Consider the following 17,382-nt stretch of genomic DNA (forward strand, 5'->3'; position numbering starts at 1 on the left):
TATAATAAAGTCTAAAAAAATACAGAGTAACAAATGAAACAGGAACAGGGAATAATGTCAGGTACATAATTTTAGTGGCACTTCATCTTCTGAAATATTATTTACTCTAAGAACTTAAAGCATTTTCATTTAAATGTCTGGTTACATTATTTACCTAACGGGTTCATAAGGTTGATCACATATGAAGAAGCCTCTTCTCTGGAGTTGTATTATGTCTCCTTTTTTCAAATCCTTAAGGCAGGGATCCCCCAGCATTAGTTCTTCATGCTGTAAAGATGATATTAGGCCAAAATACACTGTCTTAAAATTATCAGAGCACTGGGCTTTTTCCTGGTGGTACAGTGGATAAGAACCTGCCTGCCAATGCAGCAGACACAAGAGCAATTCTTGGTCCAGAAGATTACACATGCGCTGGAGCAACTAAGCCCATGTACCACAGCTACTGAGTCTAGCGCCTGGGAGCCGCAACTACTGAGGCCACGTCCCACAACTACTGAAGCCTGCGTGCCCCAGGGCCATGCTCCACAAGAGAAGCCACCGCAACGAGAAGCCCACGTACCGCGACTACAGAGCAGCCCCACTCACACGCACTGCAACTAGAGAAAAGCCCTCAGAGCAATGAAGACCAAGGACAGCCAAGAGTAAATAAATAACATTTTTTGTTTTTAATTCTAAAGAAAATATAACACAGAGGGAGATGAAATAGGGTTTCTTTTAGGAGGCTACCTTACTGTTTTTGTTGACATACTGCTTAAAGTCCTCATCTTTTCCCAGCACGGGCTTCGTGATCAAGTGCTCGTAAGTGACACAGATTGCTGGGACAGGAAGAGCATGTTCGGTCTCTGCAAGCCAAGTGATCTTAGTGGTTTTCTTGTAGTCTTTGTTCTCTAAATTCAATTTTGCATCGAGAGATACAATTTTGCCTTCTGCACTTCTAAAAATAAGATTGAAAAGTAGTTTAAGAAAATAAACCTTCACTGTCAAAAGTGCATTATTTTGTTCTCTGCCTATAGTAAATACGGAATTTTCTTTGGAAAAATTTCAATCACTTTCTGAGTTTCTGGTAGGTACCAGACACAAACTAGTTAAGAGATGAATAAAATATAACCCCTGCTATCAAGATAGTAGTATGTGCCAAACCCACATACATCTAATAAAGAACATGAACATGTTTAGGAATCTTAAAGTCACATGAAGTAAGCATTAAAAAAGCCAAAATACTGTTTTCAAAACATTTAGCAATGACTTGAAATATATGTAATGACGGGACAACTGAGATTTCAGTCTACTAAATTAATCTTAACATACTATGTCCCACTGTAACAACTGGCAAGCTAAATAAATTTAAAGTAGATTTTAGGATAAAGAATGCTATAATACAAATTCTGTCCCAAGGATCTCTCCCATCATGCAATTGTATACTGAGAATTAAATAATAAAAGGGGGGCCCTAAATAGTAGAACTATTTTTTATATCTACATGTAGTCATTTTCAGGCTTCCCTGGCGGCTCAGATGGTAAAGAATCTGCCTGCAATTCAGGAGACCTGGGTTTGATCCCTGGGTTGGTAAGACTCCCTGGAGGAGGGCATAATAAGCCACTTCAGTATTCTTGCCTGGGGAATCCCCATGGACAGAGAAGCCTGGAGGGCTACAGTCTACGGAGTTGCAAAGAACTGGACACGACTGAGTGACTAAGCACGGAAGTCATTTCCAACATCACAAGCAAAAGATACCCTGATACTCTATAAATATACTGAAACATATATGGGGAAAAAAATTTAATGTGTCCAAAATTTGCAGCATCTATGCATGGGGAGATTTAATAGCCAGCATCATGAATGGGTCTGAATTAGGTAATTTTCAATAAATCAATAAACATCACAGACTTCTCTCCCATATTTATCTGAAAACAAACAAAAAGTTCTTACTTGTGTATTTTAGTAATGTTGATGTTGCCCCAGTTTATAAATGTAACCATCTCACCCTCTGACAATGTCTCTGCATCAGCCCCTTCGATGAAAACCTTAGAACTATACCACACAGGCTTCAAGCCAACATCAGGATTCTGATTGATAAAAAAAAAGAGAGAGCGTGTTGGTTGAAACATTCAACTACTGAACTCAATATGCAAATTTATATTCATTCATTTTATTTCTTCACACAAACAGAAGTCCTCTGTATCAATCTGATTCCCAGTTAAATGACCCTGGGGCAGATGCCTGCACAATAATGTAATCGAGTCAGATGAGGTGGTCTGCCCCAAGATTACTTCCAGCCTAAAACACTCATTCTTTGTTTTTAGGGCTGAAGCAGTACTTTTCTGTGTCCCTCCAACCAGAATCTGCTCAGCTAGACTCAAAATCTCACTGCTTTTGCAGCAAAGGGGAAAATAAAAGTCATTTCTCATCAGTGGCTGTACAACACTATAGGAACAGATGTCATCCTAGCAGGAAACAATAGACGTTTCATGTTTTAGAGACAAATTTTAAGGACAGCAGTATACATGTAAGAAAGATACACTTTCTGCCATTTCAGTATGTATTATATGAAGAAAAGAGACATGCAGAATAAAAAGAATGCTACATTGGTTAAATTTCAGATTCTTGTTTGAGCAAAATCAAGAAGTATAAGAAAATCCTTCGAATAAATCTTAAATAACCAGTATTTAATAACTGTTCATTGAATGAACCAATGTCCTTGAGGAAAATCAGTATGCTGCAACAACTTATGCTATGCTGGGCTCAGAACAGAATACAGACAGGCTAAATATAGAACATTTTGTGAGGAAAATGATAATGAAAATTCCACAGGTCAAACTGGGTGGTACAGTCATCAGTGCTTCCTAATCAATTACTTAACTATTACCTATTCTTTATTATTACGTATTCTTTAACTATTAACTAAGCTATCTGACTATAACTACCATTTTAACAAATAAGCACCCTTAAAAGCTTTATTATCACTGTTTCGATTTTAAAACATTAAGTTGGCTTCACATTTAAGCTAACTGTAGTGGGCGATATGACATATCAGGAACCACCATTCACCTGGTTGAACCAATCAGATTAAAAAAAAGGCAAAGGTAAAGCCAAATCAATCACACAGAGAGACACACATTCCCCAAATCTTATTAGGCGTATCACTAAACAAAGTCTTCAAAATTAAAAGAAGCTAATGTCATACAGAGAAAGGCAATCACAAAGCCACAACTCAGAACATTTATAGCTCTTCATGAAGCATATCCCCTGGAGAAGGAAATGGCAACCCACTCCAGTATGCTCGCCTGGGAAATCCCATGGACAGAGGAGCCTGGGGGCCACAGTCCACGAGATCCCAAAGAGCTGGACACAATTGAGCGACTAAACAGCAACAATGAAGTACATTCTCTTGTATGTGAGTTAGTCTCTGAGCATAGCATAGTTATAGGTAGATTAGTACACGACTGAGTTAGTCCACGGATATAAGCTTCATTATATAACAAGGATATTTATAGACAACTCACAAAACTGGAAAAAAAGTATCTATTTTTGCTTCAAGATTATCAACCTAGCAGTCATGACCATGTGAGACAACAACCATGGCTCATCTAAGACAAACTGTCTGCTACTTGTATTTAAGATTTATAGTCACAATTTAGACAAATAGGTATCATTTTCACTTCACTGATGTTTTCAAAATCAAAGCCAATGGCTGTGTGACAGACTCTGGACACAGCTCTGATTCAATACTACTAGGTCAAATGTTTTGGCTTAAAGGCAAAGGCAACAGTGAGCAACCCAGTTAATAAAAAATGTATCTCAGCTTTCACACAGAGATAAGAGCAGGGATTACGTAAAATCTCCAGGAAGAAATAAATTCTTATTATACACTAATGTGCTATTTCTACAAAATAAAAAATAGGCACCAACTGAGTGTAACAGTTCTGCATGATGTGCTATGGACAGTATTAATACTACTACTAGAATAAACTTCCTCAGTAAGAAATCCACAAAATCATTTACTTTTCACTTAGTGTCAAATTCTCAAATAGCCCATACAGTCCAACATCAAGAAAACAAAAACGCCAATTTAAAAATGGACAGAAGAAGCAAACAGATGTTGTGCCAAAGAGAAAATGCAAACGGCCAACAGGTATATGAAAAGATGCTCAATATCACTAATCATCAGGGAAATACAAATTAAAACCACAATGAGACATCACCTCACACCTTTGAGAATGGCGATCATCAAAAAGAACACAAACAGCAAATGTTGGCGACTATGTGGAAAAAAGAGAACCTTTGCACACTGCTGATGGGAATGTAAATTGGTACGGCCACTGTGGAAAACAGTATGGAGGGTTCTCAAAAACTAAACATAGAACTACCATATGACTCAGCAATTCCACTCCTGGGTATATCCCAAAAAACCCAAAACACTAACTCAAAAAGATACATGAACCCCAATGTGCACAGCAGCATCACTTACAATTGCAGAATAATGGAAGCAACCTAAATGCCCATCAACAGATACATGGTTAAGAAAATGTGGTGTGTATACACACACACACACACAGGAATACTATTCAGTCATAAAAAAAAGAAGATTTTGTCATCTGCAGCAACATGGATGGACATGAGGGGCATCACCTCAGCAAAGTCAGTCAGATAAAAACAAAGTAAAGTAAAGTGATACACTGTGCGATATTACTTCTATGGGGAATCTAAAAAACAGAACAAACTAGTGAATATAACAACAACAACAACAACAACAACAACAAAGCAGACTCACAGACACAGACAGCAAACTAGTGGTTACCAGTGGAGAACAGGCAGGGGCAGGATGATACAGGGGTGAGGGAGTGAGAGATACAAACTAACAGGCGTAGGAGAGGCTCAGGGATGCACAACAGGGGAATACAGCCATCCTGCAGTAACTGTAAACAAAAAGTGTTAGTCACTCAGTCGTGTCCGACTCTTTGCGACCCTATGGACTGTAGCCCACCAGGCTCCTCTGTCCATGGGGATTCTCCAGGCAAGAATGCTGGAGTGGGTAGCCATTCCCTCCTCCAGGGGATCATCCCAACCCAAAGATCGAACTCAGGTCTCCTGCCTTGCAGGCAGATTTTTTTACCATCTGAGACACCAAGGAAGCCCATAAACAGAAAGCAACCTTTAAAAATTGTATAAAAAATTTGAAGAAAACTTAAAAATTAGTGTGAAATCCTGACAAATGATGCTGGATAGAAATTATCCCCAAGTCACGCTACTGCCACCTCAGCACACTTTCCCCATGATTATCCTGCGCCCTTTTTAACAGATAGGACATCACTGGTGAAACTGGACGGAGACCTTCGGGTGTTTGGCAACTTCCTTCATCTCCTCCTGGGCCTCGGGGATGTTCACTGGGACCACCTCTTTCTTCAGTAATGCAACGTATCGTGGAGCCACTGGGTCAATAACCTGCAACAAAGGCATCCTTGTGTTAAAACAAGTCACAAATTTTTTAAAAACTTCATCAATAAAATAAGTAATAGCACAGGACTACTAACTGGTATTCTTTGTTACTGCATTTACTAATTTTTGGTTTACCTGCTAACTGTTATCTAATGTTTAAGCAGTCAAGTAGGGAAAAAAACAATAATCATAAGCAAAGACTACCTGAAGAATTTAGAGTTCCTCTCCAAGAAAAACTACTGACAAGTGAAAAGAAACCAATAGTTAAAGCATAATATGAGAAGAAATATTTTGAAAATAATTTTTTAACTCTGGTATTTGAAAGCAAAATTATCCTGTGGGGTGATATAGCAATCCTACAGATAAATGTGATACTCCATTTTGTATTGTTAGAGAAGACTGTTGTGAAGGAATAGAGATATTTTCTATAAGCAGTGTTAGGCAACACACCACCATCAAAAGCAAATAGCATTAGGTCACTATAATAAGGCAATTTTATAGATTAAAAGTAAACGCGGTATTTCTCCTGGTCTGCATGCTATATATACACACACACACACACATATATATAGGGACCACTGTGTTTCCAGTACCTAGCAAGGGCCTGGAACTTACACGAAATGGATACGTATTCCCAGGTGAAATGAATGAATGGTGGTAACCATTACATTCTAATTTCCTCTACCACCAAAACAGGAGCAGCATCCCCTTCTGGATCTGGTGTATTTTTCTCACTTCTCTATTCAATTTAAAACTATCCATGATGACCAATCACAACAGCAGTTATTTAGAGAAAGCATTTGCAGGAAAAATGTAGACAGAAGCACATGACAAGTCAAATAGATAACTAAAGTAGTAACAGTCACTTTTTTCCCATTAGAAGGATGCAGGAAATAGTGGTATGGCTAATTAAACCTGGTTCTGTTTGTTTGGGTTTATATTGGGTTTTTTGTTGTTGCTATTGTTTGGCTGGTATTGTGCTATTGTTGATTGCTTTGAGAGCATTTTTCTGCTTCTCTGTAAAACTCTGATATACTTAGAGAAGAAACCATGTGCAGAGGGTCAGAAAGAAAAGTCTGAAAAGCCATCTAACTTCACCTTGATTGCTACTCCTTACCTGCTTATATTAACATTTCATGCCAGTACTAAATCAGCATCAGCCTCCTCCTAAACTGTTTCATTGTGTCCTTCCCTGAGGTTTTAAAGTCATCCTTGTTAGTTAAGGGGTTCCTTCCTGCAGCGTCTACTGAGTTAAAATGATCACAGATTTAATTTGTGACTACTCAGTTTAGTTACTTACGCCAGTAAGATACAATTTCTCCTTTTAAAGATGTTAAATCTAGCTGACCCAACCTGAGAAACTTACTTCAGTTCAGTGCAGTTCAGTTCCCTCAAACTGACAAAGAGAGCAGAAGACAGTTTCTCACACTTGAATAACAATGATCACTTAGGGCACCGGCTGGCACAGAATTTTTTAAATTTTATTTATTTATTTACTGGCTGTGCCAGGTCTTCGTTGCCGCACGGGCTTTCTCTCTGCTTGCAGCAAGCGGGGGCTGCTCTCTAGCTGTGGGCATGGGCTTCTCACTGTAGTGGCTTCTCTTCTTGCTGGCACAGGCTCCGGGGCGTGCAGGCTTCAGTGGTTGCGGATCTCAGCCTCTAGAGCAAGGCCTCAATAGTTGTGGCGCAGGAGCTTGGCTGCTCCACACGTGTGGGATCTTCCCAGACCAGGGATCAAACCCGTGTTTCCTGCGTCAGCAGGCAGATTCTTTACCACTGAGCAACCAAGGAAGCCTGTTGGCACAGATTTTTAGGCCACTTAACCCTGAAGGACTATGATTCTAATGATCTGAAGTAAAGTCTAGAAATTTGTTTTTAAACAAGCATTCCACAGGATGATTAGGATCAGACAAGTTTGAGAATTCTTGACTAGAAGATTTTAAAGTTTTGGGAGTTCCCTGGCAGTCCAGTGGAGTCTGGAGTCTATGCTCCCAATGCAGGGCATACAGGTTCCATCCCTGGGTGGGAGACTAAGATCCTGTATGTCACATAGCATGGCCAAAAATAAAAAAAATTTAAGTTTTTTTCAGTCTAAAATTGTACACAATTCTCAAAATCTTTGGATCAGTGGTTTCAAATTACTCCAAAGAGTCCAGAGTCTCTTCCTCTGAAGGTGAGGGTTCTGCACTAAGACCAGGGTATTAAGAAAAGGTGTAATATTAGGTATCAAGGCTCGAGTCTTCCCCTGGTCAGCTCCAAAACCCTGGCAGTCAGGCCTTCACACTTCTGGCAGCTTAAAGAAATTCTTCTGGAAAAACTGCCTAGTCTAAGAGATAAGATAGAAAGTTACTGAATGGAGGCTTTTCAACTAATTGGCCCCACCAGACTACCTTACAGAGGGGTACAGCTGACAAGCCTAGTCTTCTTTAACCCTCTCTCAGTCAATGTGTTAAAGATGAGCAGATAACCAAGGCTCACCAGCCAGGTATCTGAGAAATGCCTTTATTATCAAAGAAAAACCAAAATAAACAACCTGGAGGAAAGAGATGTTACATGGGGGAAAAAATGCCATTTGATAATATTACAACCATGAAATAGAACAGGAAGTTATTCTGAAAATTCAGAGCACAAAAGAGAAATCTTGGAAATAAGAGAGCATGAATGAAAAGCTCAATAGAAGCTGATAAGACAGGGCTGAGTACATCTACCAGAAAGGAGAGCCAAAAGATGAGATGGAAAATAAGAGAGAAAAGAAACTAGAGAAATAGTCCAAGAGGCCCAACATGTGCTCAAGAAACATTTCAGAAAGAAGACAGACAAAACAGTAGAGGAAAAAAAAAAACAGACTTCAAGAAAATTTCCCAGAACTGAAGGAATGAGTTTTCAGTCTGGAAGCCACATGTTCTTCCAATGCATAGGAATGAAAACAGACCCAGCCCAAGGCACATCACTGTGAAATTTCAAAGTGAAGAAGCTGTTCCTGTACACCGTCTCAACAATCTTCATCCCATGCTCCCCTTCCCAGGGAGCTACAGAGGATACAGTACAGCAAAGCAAAAAGGCAAGAAAAAGAAAAGGAAGACCCATGAACCAGATGACCCAGCTCAGAACAAAAGCACAGGGAATTTCCAGGATGAGGAGGAAGAATGACCTGTGAAGACGGCAGGGCTTCAGAAGTTAGCAATTCTCTCATCTGGATCAGATGTGCGCAGCCCCAAAGGCCCTGGCAGAGAAGTCTCCAGGGTGAAAAAATACCTGAGGCGTGTGAACATTCTGGTAGAAAATTTAGACAGCTTGTGGAGAGTCCAAGACAGAATGAGAAAATGAAATAAATGAGGGAAACAAAATGAAACAATTAGCCACAAGAAAGCCCACAAGTTATGAGAAAAAGCAGACCACCTAAATTTTCATCTTCCATTGTGATGATGCCTAAAACAAACAAACAAAAATCAAGAAGTAGCAACACACACATCATTTAGAGATACAGTCAACTAATACCAAAAAAATTGTCTGAAAGAGCTGAATGTGATTTATCTAAGGAAAGAAAATGGAAGGAAAGATAGGGGAATATGGTGTTCACTTAACAGACCCTACAGAATTATTGGCCTGTAGTGAAATGTATTTCTCATATTTGAACCCAAGTGTACATGGGTTATTAATGTAACAAATACCAATGTTAACTTTGCCTGTTAATTTCGAGTGTATTTATTAGTAACTGCAGCAACAAAGAGAACCAATTAATAATTCCCTTATGTATCCAAAAACTGACTAAACACAAAAGACTAAAGAAAATAAATTCAAGACACATGCGAGACAAGCATCTATTTTTTGAAGCAAGGCATCAGCACAATCAAGCAGCAATACAAATAAAAAAAAAAAAAGAATTTACAGAACACAATCACAGAAACCATAGTTTAAAACATGGCACTTTAATGATTTGCCTTATTATAGTGTCTAAGCATCTGCTTCCAATTAACAAGGTCAATATGCAGTATTCCTCATTTGACTTTTATTCAAGACAGTTTTTTTCTTAAAGCTAGATTCAATAATACACAGGAATTATAATTAACAAACCTTTGATATTATTCAACGAAACATGTATCTTTAAGACTATGTCCTCTAAGTACACAAGGGAACAGGTGAATGGAGTTAGCCAAGTCTTCCCTTTGCCACTAAGAAAACTAGAGGACACGTTTTTTTAAACTAGGAATAATGCATTTTCAGTGGGTTTGTATAAGCAAGTCCCTTATATAAATGTGATTGTGCTTCAAAGCTATATAACATCTCAAGTTATAACATGTAATATGCTAAAAGCTATGTGCTAAATAAGTAAGGCAAATAAAAGCATTAAGTAATACCTTCTTACAGAGAGCTCGCAGCTTGAAAGCAGAAAAATGAAATGCAAAGTGTTCAAAAAAGATTCAAGGAAAAAGCTATTACCATTCCCTAATACTCCCAAGTTTGTTTGTTTTGATCATTGTTACTTGTTTGGTATAGTTTATAAGCTTAATGCACGTTACATGTTTAAAAAAGTAAAACATTCCATTTTCCTGAAAATCTGCAAAATTACAATATTCTATACAAAGTTTTCACTACTATGAGCACACTAATGAATTCTACACGTATTCTATTATTTAGCAGTTAGACAAGAGAAAAGAGGACCAAAAGTCAAAACATGTACCTTTTTGTTAAATGCCCAAATTTTGTCCCATTCCATGTTCACAACTGAACGTGAAGAACCCTAGAAAAACAATTTAAAAAATGGCTTGAAGGGCAAGAAGTATTAACTAGAATATTTTACGTTAAGCAAGCTAGAAAATAAACCCAATCAATAATTACAAGTTTACTTCCACTGGAATATAAAACTTAAGTGTGTACAAGCCAATCTGGTTACCCTGAACAGTTAAGCGTCAACAGTCATACACTTCACTGGGTAGAAACACCACAGCTGCCCCTGTCCAACCCTAGCAGAGGAGTTTAGGACGTCCTCAACTTTCCACTATTATTGGTGTTTATTTTTTTCAAAAACACTCTGCTTTTGCATTCTAAGGAACAAGCAAGGAACAGAAAGAACAGGAATAAAGACCAAAAGGATATTAAATCCTTTTAAAAATCCAAACAGAGAAGCTGGAAAAGAAACCATAACTCACCTGAGCAGCAATAAACTGTTTTAGTCCTTCGACTGTCATCCCTCTTCTCAGCACACCACGAACTGTAGGAAACCGTGGGTCATCCCTGGGAAATAGGGAAGTTTTAAGAGCCTAGGAGATGTTTTTAACATGTAGGTGCAGAGAGTATAAAATACCTTTCTGAATATTATATTCAGTTTGTTAAATATCTGAACTAAGAGCTGGTTACAATAATTAGGCAGAACACTAATTACTAGTCAATTATTACTAAGTAAAATAAATGTACTACTGCAAATAGTAAAAGCACATTTGAAAAAGGACACATAGGTGACATCTTCAAATACAGAAAACCCAAGCATTACAACATTCTCATTTGCTTTTCATTTAACATTCAAGTCTCTATTCTACATATGACCGTGAGACACAGATAAGAGATGGTTATTCTGGCATTCATGTCCAAATGCACTTTATAAAGTCTTCTGGGTTGTAAAAAACATATATGTTGGTTAATTAATATTCTGTAGAGATGTGCAATTTTCAGTAGGTTTGCAATAACACCCTTTGAATGGGGCCCAAGGTAAACTTGCCCTTTATCAAATTCTGCTCCAGAGTAATTATCTAAAATTACACATTATTCAATATATACTTAATATGTGTCACTATTACATGATGCTAATAAAAATACACACATTCTAGTTAATTCAGGTTAAAAAAATATTCTTAGGCTTGTAAGTATGGTGACTCAACTGAACAGATTTCATTCAGAGATTTTTCAAACTTTGTCTAGTCCCAAACATGGGCACTCCATGTTTGCAGCATTAAAACAAAAGGGAATACCTGAGAAACTGGATAAAAGAAAGACAAGGACCAGAAACCCAACAGGCATACCCTTTCAACCCCTCCTATTCATCCTCCCCAAACCTCCAAGCAGTTTAAAATTAGTGACACACCATGTCCTTACTGCCTCCCAATTCTAGATAACAGCAAACATACCATCCATCTACTAGTCCTTCATTGACAAACCACGTGAGTTTTCTTTTGGACAGCACTGTGTTGTTGAGATTCAGCCGACTGTATTCCCAAATAAATGGTTTTCTTATGCCTAAAGCTTCAATAATCCAGTAAAACTGCTCATCTCTGTCATGGTATTCTGTTGTTCTCAGGGCGTGTGTAACACCTTCAATGCTGTCAACTATGGGGCAGGCAAAATCATACGTCGGATAAACACTAGAAAAAGAGTATTTCTGAAAATCAGTAAAGAATTTTACCCTTTTCATCTTAGACATTATAAGCACCAATACTAAAACATAATCCTTTACAAAATCAGAGTTTCTTAAAACAACAGGTGTTATGAGTCATAATACTCAAAGTACATCAAAACTTTTTATCAGACTTTGAGGACAATGAATCAGTTACTCAACATTCAAACAAACAAACAAACAATAAGACTAATTTGCAATTTATAAAACAACTGGATATTGGTGTAGTGAATTCTATAATCATATTTCTGTAATAGCCAATGTATACCATGGAAGGAAAGTAATAATAATTTTGAGGAAATTGAGTTTTTCAGTATCTTAAATTCCACACAAGTAAATCTCTAGGTTTAATACCTTCACAATTAAATGCATTCAAGAACAGTGTTTTTCCTTCTCTGACAAAGTAAAAGAGAAGAAAATTAGTAGATAATTCCCCTTAAGATGGAACAGTTGTAAAAACAATTTCTGTCTTAAAAAATGTACACAAAACATCCATTTTCATTTGAATTTTTTAAGGTGTATCTCACTGCATTATACCTTCTAATTTTTAAGATACAATTTTATTAAGATGCTACTACACTGTGGCTTGAGATTATTTGATACTAAAAATGAACATCCAAATACACTTTTCCAAATGTAGTCAGAGCATTTGTTTAGTAAAACAAGGAGTAAATACCCTGTTAAAAATGAAGGACATATAAACACACACACACACCCATATAAACATGAAGCGTTTATCTACATACACATTTGCACCCCCAAGTTTAAAGAAAGTCACATTAGCAAACCAGGTAATCATTTATAGTCACCAATCTCTTCAAGAGTTACAATTCACTATTTGTAAGCAGTAGGCTTCTTCAAAGCATAAGAAAATATATTCTATGGTTATTATATAAATTAATAGCAGAGTGAGGGGCATTTAAAGGAAAAAAAAAATCTGTTAACCTGAAAACCCACATAGAAAATCAACCGAAAGTAGAAAAAACACATGATATTTTTTATAATGTTCATATTTCTTTAAATTTTCAATTCTATCACATTTAAGAATCAACTTACTCCTAGCAGAATCAAAGTTTATAACAGGAAAAGAAGTGTCTTCATCTAAAAATACACACCATGGTATACCTAATCAATACATAAAAAGCAACTTTTGGCAGATTCAAGAAACTTTATAGATGGAAACCATCCTAAAAATAACCTAGTATAACCTTAACTGACAGGTGAGTAACATCCCAAGAGGCTGGGCTACCTGCTTTACTGGTCATTTAATCCATGAAGAACAAAGATCCAGATCTCTTGACTACTCTGCAGTAACTCCCACCCCGTGTTTACAGAGAGCCTCAAAGCAAAAGCACAGGAAGCTACTGAGCGTAATGAAAGCAATACACCTACTTGTATTTATTTCCAGTTCTCGGGTGGGGCTGAATCTTGCAGCGATAAAGTGTCGGGTCCCTCATGCACCCATTGTTACTACTCATGTCAATTTTTGCTCGTAAACAACAGGACTGACCAAACTGGCTTCCTTTTTTCATTTCTTCCCACATTTGCAGATTCTTCTCCACAGCTATAAAATGAATTATACTACAGTTTACCTAATCAGCATTGCTAATCTGGTTGAAAACAAATTATTTTAACAGTCTTCTAATTTGATACAAAATTTTCCATTCTGATTTTATATTATAAGCACACTCCACTAGTTGAAAAGTACTTAATAGTTCCAGTATCTGATACCAAGTGAAAATGTATTTGTTTGTTTTTAATAAAGAAGTCCCACAAAACATTTGAATATGCTCTATTTTAGAAGTCAATATATTCCACTAATATAGTACTAGTGAAGGGTAAGAGTGGATGTCTGAGGCCTGAAGGTTTCTCTTATCCAGTTTTCCCACGTTCCCATCATGGCACAACTGGCCAGGCCTCCTCAAATTGAACACTGGGTGTCTGAAGCAGAAGCATTCTGTTCCTTTGCCACCTCATGCCCAGAGGACACGCTGGTCTGACCCAGCCCAGGTGTTGGTGCTGCAGCCCATGTCCATCCAAAGAAAACAATTTGGGCCAAGAGCCTGAGCTAGTGGGCTCCCCAAAAGCACCTTTGGCCATTCCACTGGAAAACAGGCTGCTCTTAGATTCGGAAAAAAAAAAATGAGAGATGACAGAAAACAGAGAGTGACAGAAGTTTATCCCAGGGGTGGAAAAAAAATCTCTATATATCCCCACTGACTATATAAGTCTTATCTATATTAGGACTCATATGCCTCGTATGAGTAAGAAAGAACTGTTAAACAGTGATTCTTCTGCAGAAACTACTGAAGATACAAGGGACACACTATCAACTCTCAAAGAATCAAGTTAGGTCTAAAGTCCAGTTGCTAATTATTTTTGAAAAGGTAAAGAAACTGTAAAATGGGGAGGTGAGAGAGAAAGACAGACTGCCGTAACAATTTGAATTTACTACTATTCTTCCTAAATGTGACACTCAAGATGTTCTGCAACATAATTACAGAATAAAAATAACCAGACTCAGAAGCTCAGGGATAAGTAATATCAAAGACATACTTTTTTTGTCAAGTGGTATTTCAGGCACAGGGTAGCATGAGTCTTACATAGAATCTTCACACTTACAGGCTGCCAGGAAGATTTGGGTATGGCTAACATTACTATCAAACATTCTAACTAGAAAGGCTAAATATTTAAATTGAGAGAATCACAAAAAGTTGCAGAAGAAATCATTCACATGAGCTGAACAGCAATGCAAAAGACTACAAAAAAAAAAAGACTACAGGTAACAAGTGAGACGCTGAGACCACACACACTTCACATGCACTTGTGATGCTGATAAGTAATAATGTAAAGATGGCAGAGAAAGGGAAAAGATTTCTAAGAGATGAATTAATGTATGAAACACATTCCCAAATGTGTTTCAAACCAACATCTTTCAATAGAAAAAGAAATTTTCTACTGAAGCAGAATACAAGAAGAATATCAATTAAAATACAGAACACTAAATGTGCCTTACAGTTTTCTCTATGTTTGGATTCTATCCTCTGCTCACGCTCCGCTTTCATCTGCTCAGCAGGAGTATCATCGACATAAGCCTTCCCTTCCTGAATTAGCTTCTCTGCATATTTCATTATAGTTTCAAAATGATCCGAGGTGTAAGTAAATTGATCTGGTTTGATATGCAACATTGCAACATCCTCCAATATAACCTGCAGTAAGAATTCAAAATAATCATCAGTTTATCTTTTGTTATTTTCTTGTGTATTTTCAATCCTTGATACTGCATTTGAACAAACGTAATAATACACCATTAGTCTTACAGAGCCTTAAAATGGTTGTGGAAGTTGTATGATATTAGACCAGAAAAGAAAAAGGAAAAAAAAAAAGAGAGAGAGGGAGAGAGAAATTTTATACTAGCCTCCAAGTTTTCAGCTGAGAAAGCTGATCGCATGGTGCTTTCCATTTATTCTGGAAAAGCTGATTATTATTGGCAATGCTGACAATTATTCGTCCTCTCTTTGAATATAAATAAATTTAGTGCTTCTAAATAGATGATATAAGAGGCTAGGAAACCACCACATTTTCCAATACCTACTTAGTGTTCGCTTCATTTATAAAATTATATAACAAAAAGGAAATCTGACTCTAGGAACCAATTCATTTAAGAAACTGATACTTATAAGAAAATGTAGCACTTAAATAAACTTTATAATAGTTGAAGAGAAAAAAAGATAAATTGAAGTTTTTTCATATGGGAACTGAGTAATTCTTGGTTTAAGTCTCAGACAAATATATATTTTAATAGAAGAACAAAAGAAAAAGTTATGAGAACAAGATTTATTTTCACACCATGAAGGTATCAGGTCACCCTCTAATTTTAATTAACTTTACCAACAAAGGGTCATCGCTACACCTTTAATTACCTTCTCAAAATCCTCCTTTTCTTTTTCAGGATTTGTGTCATCGAATCTCATGATCAGTTTCCCTTTAAAGTTGACCTGGTAGTGCTGGTTCAGGAGAGCGGCTTTCGCGTGCCCAATGTGCAAGTAACTGCAGCAGAAACAGTCACAAGGAGACTCGGTAACAGGCTTCAACGACATTCGTAAACTTCACCTTCTCCAGGAGAGGAGAACTAAACAAAAACCCTTCTACTTGGTACTCCAGTCTTACGTTAGTTGCTAACAAGAAATACTGTAACAGAAAATCTGACCCTGAGGAACAAAAAAAAAAACTACAACATTTAGTAAATTACTGTAAGAAACAACTTCATATGTAAAAAAATCACAAAGGAGCAAGTTATTTACAAACATTAAACCTTAAAGCTAATCTCCATTTTCCTTTTTTACTGAGGAATGAAAGGTAATTTAGTTACGGGAAAACTCCTTATGCTACCCAGCAGTATGTCTCTTTAATAAGACCCAATGCGATTGAAAACTGGACACCCGCTCTCCACACAGAAGACAGAGGCTCCTCTGAGATGCCACTGCTGCTGTGATAATTAAATAAAAGAGCATATGAGAATTAGGAAGCCTCAGGAAAGCCACTTTACTTTTCTAGGCTTCTGTTTTCTCAGAACCCAAAACAAAAAGATTTTAACTAAATGATCTTGAAGGTTTCATCCAGTATCAAAATTCCACAGGTCGCAATCTATGAAGACACTATTCTATTCTATGGGCAGTTGACCATTACACAGAATAAAACGAATTAGAGGCATGGTTAATCATATCACATATCAACCTCCTCCTCTATCAGTGAAGTGGGCAATAGCAACATTCTATACCACTACTGTTGGAAATGGACTTTTCATCAGTAACAGCAGCCGCAACTGCACCATTCCAAGTCACCTGATCTCACGCACACCTCTGATCTCAAGAAAGGAGGGAAAAGTACAACCCCTTGAATGTCTTTATAGCATTTCTAAAATCAATCATTTTTAAAGATACTCATGCAGCATTCTAGATCAATGATTCAATGTTGAAGGGTGTATATGCACAGGTTAATGCAGACAAGGACAAGGCAGTGCATTTAGGATTTTTCAAAACTTTCTGCATAAAACAAAGCACCCAAAGTGGCAGCCCAGATAAGACCCTAGAAGAGAAAAAGGACATTAGGAAAAACTAATGAAATACAACAAAGTATGGAGTCTAGGTTAACAATATATCAAAACTGGTTCATTAATTTTGACAAAGGTAATGAAAGATATTAACATTAGAGAAAACTGAGTACAGGTACAAGGGAACTTTTTTTAACTATTTCTGTAATATTTCTATAAATCTAAAACTATTCCCAAATTTAAAGTTTATTAAAAGCAAAACAAAGGAACGTGAGTTCTGAAAATGAAACAGAAATACTTTGTGCAGTTTTCACTGAAAGTGTTACACCCCATAACATGTTATGAAGAGAAAAAAAAAGACTAATAATCAGTAACTACTGACAGTTAATGTGCTTTACATTCAATCTTAAGAGAAGTAATGAAATCAAACTATTTTCTTAAAGATATTATTTCTGAATCTGAAATGTGTGCAATTCTAACCTGCAAAAAAGCAAACAGGACTATG

At 37.0% G+C, this 17,382-nt stretch overlaps 1 protein-coding gene across 2 annotated transcripts in view; it reads right to left on the reverse strand.

The window, feature by feature from the left end:
• Positions 1 to 17,382, reverse strand: part of EPRS1 (glutamyl-prolyl-tRNA synthetase 1) — a 64,574-nt gene that overhangs the window by 33,527 nt on the left and 13,665 nt on the right. The window contains exons 7-17 of one of the 2 annotated variants that reach the window (XM_061382225.1): positions 15,748 to 15,874; positions 14,841 to 15,033; positions 13,217 to 13,388; positions 11,559 to 11,792; positions 10,587 to 10,671; positions 10,118 to 10,177; positions 9,795 to 9,815; positions 5,332 to 5,442; positions 1,930 to 2,066; positions 727 to 934; positions 155 to 267 (exon numbers count right to left, since the gene is read on the reverse strand). In XM_061382225.1, coding sequence (XP_061238209.1) covers positions 155 to 267; positions 727 to 934; positions 1,930 to 2,066; positions 5,332 to 5,442; positions 9,795 to 9,815; positions 10,118 to 10,177; positions 10,587 to 10,671; positions 11,559 to 11,792; positions 13,217 to 13,388; positions 14,841 to 15,033; positions 15,748 to 15,874 — 1,461 coding nt within the window. The remainder of the gene's footprint in view (positions 1 to 154; positions 268 to 726; positions 935 to 1,929; positions 2,067 to 5,331; positions 5,443 to 9,794; positions 9,816 to 10,117; positions 10,178 to 10,586; positions 10,672 to 11,558; positions 11,793 to 13,216; positions 13,389 to 14,840; positions 15,034 to 15,747; positions 15,875 to 17,382) is intronic. The other variant, XM_061382226.1, reaches the window with a different exon arrangement.

The sequence above is a fragment of the Bos javanicus genome, chromosome 16 (assembly GCF_032452875.1).
Source record: "Bos javanicus breed banteng chromosome 16, ARS-OSU_banteng_1.0, whole genome shotgun sequence".
Lineage (NCBI taxonomy): Eukaryota > Metazoa > Chordata > Mammalia > Artiodactyla > Bovidae > Bos > Bos javanicus.